This window comes from Nerophis lumbriciformis, linkage group LG18 (assembly GCF_033978685.3).
Source record: "Nerophis lumbriciformis linkage group LG18, RoL_Nlum_v2.1, whole genome shotgun sequence".
NCBI lineage: Eukaryota > Metazoa > Chordata > Actinopteri > Syngnathiformes > Syngnathidae > Nerophis > Nerophis lumbriciformis.
In genome coordinates, this window is record NC_084565.2 from 39700001 (window position 1) to 39707500 (window position 7500).

At 40.6% G+C, this 7500-nt stretch overlaps 1 protein-coding gene across 3 annotated transcripts in view; it reads left to right on the forward strand.

Moving 5' to 3' along the window:
- Positions 1–7500, forward strand: part of inpp5d (inositol polyphosphate-5-phosphatase D) — a 92804-nt gene that overhangs the window by 45188 nt on the left and 40116 nt on the right. For all 3 annotated transcript variants that reach the window (XM_072915129.1, XM_061978384.2, XM_061978385.2), the window contains 3 exons: positions 2516–2654; positions 2713–2821; positions 2889–2977. In XM_072915129.1, coding sequence (XP_072771230.1) covers positions 2516–2654; positions 2713–2821; positions 2889–2977 — 337 coding nt within the window. The remainder of the gene's footprint in view (positions 1–2515; positions 2655–2712; positions 2822–2888; positions 2978–7500) is intronic.

A 7500-nucleotide genomic window follows, 5' to 3' on the forward strand; every position in this document is an offset into this window, starting at 1 on the left:
TGAATCGAGAATAGAATTTTGTTACTTTACACATGCTAACTGTTAGCATGCTCACGTTAGCCTGAAAACCTTTTAGCTAATTTAGCAGGAATACACCTTAGAGTTGAATATTTTGATACTTCATACGTGCTAACTGTTAGCATACTCACGTTAGTATGATAGCCTTTTAGCTCATTTGGCAGGAATACACCTTAGAGTGGAATATTTTGTTACTTCACACGTGCTACCTGTTAGCATGCTCATGTTAGCATGATAACCTTTTAGCTCATTTAGCAGGAATACACCTTAGAGTTTAATATTTTTATACTTCATACGTGCTAACTGTTAGCATGCTCACGTTAGCATGATAGCCTTTTAGCTCATTTGGCAGGAATACACCTAAGAGTGGAATATTTTGTTACTTCACACGTGCTAACTGTTAGCATGCTCACGTTAGCCTGATAACCTTTTAGCTCATTTAGCAGGAATACACCTTAGAGTCGAATATTTTGTTACTTCACACATGCTAACTGTTAGCATGCTCATGTTAGCCTGACAACCTTTTAGCTCATTTAGCAGGAATACACCTTAGAGTTGAATATTTTGATAATTCATACGTGCTAACTGTTAGCATGCTCACGTTAGCCTGATAACCTTTTAGCTAATTTGGCAGGAATACACCTTAGAGTTGAATATTTTGATACTTCATACGTGCTAACTGTTAGCTTTCTCACATTAGCATGATAGCCTTTTAGCTCATTTGGCAGGAATACACCTTAGAGTGGAATATTTTTGTTACTTCACACGTGCTCCTTGTTAGCATGCTCATGTTAGCATGATAGCCTTTTAGCTCATTTGGCAGGAATACACCTTAGAGTCGAATATTTTGTTACTTCACACCTGCTAACTGTTAGCATGCTCATGTTAGCATGATAGCCTTTTAGCTAATTTGGCAGGAATACACCTTAGTCAAATATTTTGTTACTTCACACATGCTAACTGTTAGCATGCTCACGTTAGCATGATAGCCTTTTAGCTCATTTGGCAGGAATACACCTTAAAGTCAAATATTTTGTTACTTCACACATGCTACCTGTTAGCATGCTCACGTTAGCCTGATAGCCTTTTAGCTCATTTGGCAGGAATACACCTTTAGTTGAATATTTTGATACTTCATACGTGCTAACTGTTAGCATGCTCAAGTTAGCATGATAGCCTTTTAGCTCATTTAGCAGGAATACACCTTAGAGTCGAATATTTTGTTACTTCACACATGCTAACTGTTAGCATGCTCACGTTAACCTGATAACCTTTTAGCTCATTTAGCAGGAATACACCTTAGAGTTGAATATTTTGATACTCCATACGTGCTAACTGTTAGCATGCTCACGTTAGCCTTTTAGCTCATTTGGCAGGAATACACCTTAGAGTCGAATATTTAGTTACTTTACACGTGCTACCTGTTAGCATGATAGCCTTTTAGCTCATTTGGCAGGAATACACCTTAGAGTTGAATATTTTGTTACTTTACACGTGCTACCTGTTAGCATGCTCATGTTAGCATGACAACCTTTTAGCTCATTTAGCAGGAATACACCTTAGAGTCGAATATTTTGTTACTTCACACGTGCTACCTGTTAGCATGCTCATGTTAGCCTGATAGCCTTTTAGCTCATTTGGCAGGAATACACCTTAAAGTCGAATATTTTGTTACTTCACACATGCTAACTGTTAGCATGATAGCCTTTTAGCTCATTTAGCAGGAATACACCTTAGAGTTGAATATTTGGATACTTCATACGTGCTAACTGTTAGCATGCTCACGTTAGCATGATAGCCTTTTAGCTAATTTGGCAGAAATACACCTTAAAGTTGAATATTTTGTTACTTTACACATGCTAACTGTTAGCATGCTCATGTTAGGCTGAAAACCTTTTAGCTCATTTATAAGGAATACACCTTAGAGTTTAATATTTTTATACTTCATACGTGCTAACTGTTAGCATGCTCACGTTAGCATGATAGCCTTTAAGCTCATTTATAAGGAATACACCTTAGAGTTGAATATTTTGATACTTCATACATGCTAACTGTTAGCATGCTCACGTTAGCATGATAGCCTTTTAGCTCATTTGGCAGGAATACACCTTAAAGTCAAATATTTTGTTACTTCACACATGCTAACTGTTAGCATGCTCACGTTAGCATGATAGCCTTTTAGCTCATTTGGCAGGAAAACACCTTAGAGTCGAACATTTTGTTACTTTACACGTGCTACCTGTTAGCATGATAGCCTTTTAGCTCATTTGGCAGTAATACACCTGAAAGTCGAATATTTTGATACTTCTCGCCTGCTAACTGTTAGCATGTTAGCTTTTCTAATGAATTTTGCGGGTAAAAACCCAGGAGTCATAGTTTTTGTCACTTGTTGCAATCTGGCTACCATGCTAACTGTAACGTTCAACTTCACTAGTAATGGAATGGTAATGTGCCACTAAAAGAGCGTGGTCATGAATGGTATGTGTTGTGGTTGCAGGCGGAACCAGAACTACCTGAACATCTTACGCTTCCTGAACCTGGGAGACAAGAAGCTGAACCCGTTCGACATCACCCATCGCTTCACGCACCTCTTCTGGCTCGGCGACCTCAACTACCGCGTGGACTTACCCAACACGGTAACGGCCACTCAAGTCACCAGGCAGGCAGGTGTTGGTACTCACCGTGTGGTCTCAGGAAGCAGAGTTCATGGTGTCCAGGATCCGGCAGCAGCAGTACCAGGACCTCCTGTGCAGAGACCAGCTCAGCATGGAGAGGACCGAGCAGAGGGTCTTCCTGCACTTTGGTGTGACCTGAATATTCACAACTTACCTTTTAAAGCTTACCTTAAATCTTTGCCTTTGAACTTATAGCCGAGGAGGAGATCACCTTCGCACCGACATACCGCTTTGAGCGCTACACCCGAGACAAGTACGCCTACACCAAGGCCAAGGCCACCGGGGTATGCTCCTTTTGTCATTAGTACTACTACTACTAATACTACAATACTACTACTACTACAGTACTACTATTACAGTACTACTACTAGTACTACAGTACTAATACTACTACAGTACTACTACTACACCCGAGACAAGTACGTCTACACCAAGGCCAAGGCCACCGGGGTATGCTCCTTTTGTCATTAGTACTAGTACTACTAATACTACAATACTACTACTACAGTACTACTATTACAGTACTACTGCTAGTACTACAGTACTAATACTACTACAGTACTACTACTACACCCGAGACAAGTACGTCTACACCAAGGCCAAGGCCACCGGGGTATGCTCCTTTTGTCATTAGTACTAGTACTACTAATACTACAATACTACTACTACAGTACTACTATTACAGTACTACTGCTAGTACTACAGTACTAATACTACTACAGTACTACTACTACACCCGAGACAAGTACGCCTACACCAAGGCCAAGGCCACCGGGGTATGCTCCTTTTGTCATTAGTACTACTACTACTAATACTACAATACTACTACTACAGTACTACTATTACAGTACTACTACTAGTACTACAGTACTAATACTACTACAGTACTACTACTACACCCGAGACAAGTACGCCTACACCAAGGCCACCGGGGTATGCTCCTTTTGTCATTAGTACTACTACTACTACTACAGTACTACTACTACAGTACTACTATTACAGTACTACTACTAGTACTACAGTACTAATACTACTACTACACCCGAGACAAGTACGCCTACACCAAGGCCAAGACCACCGGGGTATGCTCCTTTTGTCATTAGTACTACTACTACTAATACTACAGTACTACTACTACAGTACTACTATTACAGTACTACTACTAGTACTACAGTACTAATACTACTACAGTACTACTACTACACCCGAGACAAGTACGCCTACACCAAGGCCAAGGCCACCGGGGTATGCTCCTTTTGTCATTAGTACTAGTACTACTAATACTACAATACTACTACTACAGTACTACTATTACAGTACTACTGCTAGTACTACAGTACTAATACTACTACAGTACTACTACTACACCCGAGACAAGTACGCCTACACCAAGGCCAAGGCCACCGGGGTATGCTCCTTTTGTCATTAGTACTACTACTACTAATACTACAATACTACTACTACAGTACTACTATTACAGTACTACTACTAGTACTACAGTACTAATACTACTACAGTACTACTACTACACCCGAGACAAGTACGCCTACACCAAGGCCACCGGGGTATGCTCCTTTTGTCATTAGTACTACTACTACTACTACAGTACTACTATTACAGTGCTACTACTAGTACTACAGTACTAATACTACTACAGTACTACTACTACACCCGAGACAAGTACGCCTACACCAAGGCCACCGGGGTATGCTCCTTTTGTCATTAGTACTAGTACTACTACTACTACTACTACTACTACTACTACTACTACTACTACTACTACTAGTACTACAGTTCTAATACTACTACAGTACTACTACTACACCCGAGACAAGTACGTCTACACCAAGGCCACCGGGGTATGCTCCTTTTGTCATTAGTACTACTACTACTAATACTACAGTACTACTACTACAGTACTACTATTACAGTACTACTACTAGTACTACTATACTAATACTACTACAGTACTACTACTACTACACCCGAGACAAGTACGTCTACACCAAGGCCAAGGCCACCAGGGTATGGTCCTTTTGTCATTAGTACTACTACTACTAATACTACAATACTACTACTACAGTACTACTATTACAGTACTACTACTAGTACTACAGTACTAATACTACTACAGTACTACTACTACACCCGAGACAAGTACGCCTACACCAAGGCCAAGGCCACCGGGGTATGCTCCTTTTGTCATTACTACTACTACTACTACTACTACTACAGTACTACTACTAGTACTACAGTACTAATACTACTACAGTACTACTACTACACCCGAGACAAGTACGTCTACACCAAGGCCAAGGCCACCGGGGTATGCTCCTTTTGTCATTAGTACTACTACTACTACTAATACTACAGTACTTACTACTACAGTACTACTATTACAGTACTACTACTAGTCCTACAGTACTAATACTACTACAGTACTACTACTACACCCGAGACAAGTACGTCTACACCAAGGCCAAGGCCACCGGGGTATGCTCCTTTTGTCATTAGTACTACTACTACTACTAATACTACAGTACTACTACTACAGTACTACTACTAGTACTACAGTACTAATACTACTACAGTACTACTACTACTACACGAGAGACAAGTACGTCTACACCAAGGCCAAGGCCACCGGGGTATGCTCCTTTTGTCATTAGTACTACTACTACTACTACTAATACTACAGTACTACTACTAGTACTACAGTACTACTACTACTACTACAGTACTACTACTACACCCGAGACAAGTACGCCTACACTGAGGCCAAGGCCACCAGGGTATGCTCCTTTTGTCATTAGTACTACTACTACTACTACTACTACTACAGTACTACTACTAGTACTACAGTACTAATACTACTACAGTACTACTACTACACCCGAGACAAGTACGTCTACACCAAGCCCAAGGCCACCGGGGTATGCTCCTTTTGTCATTAGTACTACTACTACTACTAATACTACAGTACTTACTACTACAGTACTACTATTACAGTACTACTACTAGTCCTACAGTACTAATACTACTACAGTACTACTACTACACCCGAGACAAGTACGTCTACACCAAGGCCAAGGCCACCGGGGTATGCTCCTTTTGTCATTAGTACTACTACTACTACTACTACTACAGTACTACTACTACAGTACTACTACTAGTACTACAGTACTAATACTACTACAGTACTACTACTACACCCGAGACAAGTACGCCTACACCAAGGCCAAGGCCACCGGGGTATGCTCCTTTTGTCATTAGTACTACTACTACTACAGTACTACTACTACTACAGTACTACTACAGTACTACTACAGTACTACTACAGTACTACTATAGTACTACTACTACAGGCGAGACAAGTACGCCTACACCAAGGCCACTGGGGTATGTTCCTTTTGTCATTAGTACTACTACTACTACAGTACTACTACTACAGTACTACTACTACAGTACTACTGCAGGCGAGACAAGTACGCCTACACCAAGGCCACTGGGGTATGCTCCTTTTGTCATTAGTACTGTTAGAACAGTACTACTACTACTACTACTACAGTACTAATACTAGTACAGTACTACTACTACTACTACTACAGTACTGCTACTACAGTACTGCTACTACAGTACTACTACTACTACTACTAAAGTACTACTACAACTACAGTACTACTACTACAGTACTACTACAGTACTACTACTACAGGCGAGACAAGTACGCCTACACCAAGGCCACTGGGGTATGCTCCTTTTGTCAATAGTACTACTACTACTACTACAGTACTACTACTACAGTACTACTACAGTACTACTACAGGTGAGACAAGTACGCCTACACCAAGGCCACTGGGGTATGCTCCTTTTGTCATTAGTACTATTAGTACAGTACTACCACTACTACAGTACTACTACTAGTACAGTACTACTACTACTACTACTACTACTACAGTACTGCTACTACAGTACTGCTACTACAGTACTAGTACTACTACTAAAGTACTACTACAACTACAGTACTACTACTACAGTACTACTACTACAGTACTACTACAGGCGAGACAAGTACGCCTACACCAAGGCCACTGGGGTATGTTCCTTTTGTCATTAGTACTACTACTACTACAGTACTACTACACATACTACTACAGTACTACTACTACAGGCGAGACAAGTACGCCTACACCAAGGCCACTGGGGTATGCTCCTTTTGTCATTAGTACTGTTAGTACAGTACTACTACTACTACAGTACTAATACTAGTACACTACTACTACTACTACTACTACTACTACTACTACAGTACTACTACTACAGTACGACTACTACTACTAAAGTACTACTACTACTACTACTACAACCGAGACAAGTACGCCCACATCAAGACCAAGGCCACCGGGGTATGTTCCTTTTGTCATTAGTACTACTACTACTACTACAGTACTACTACTACTACTACACGCGAGACAAGTACGCCTACACCAAGGCCAAGGTCACTGGTGTATGCTTCTTTTGTCATTAGTACTACTACTACTACTACTACAGTACTACTACTACTACTACTACTACAGTACTACTACTACAGTACTACTACTACAGTATTACTACTACAGGCGAGACAAGTACGCCTACACCAAGGACACTGGGGTGTGCTCCTTTTGTCATTAGTACTACTGCTACACTACTACACTACTACTACTACTACTACTACAACAGTACTACTATTTTAATAATCCTTACAATATATGTTTATATTTTTTAACCTTAAGGGCTCCCATCCACTTTGGTCCTGGGGACCTGC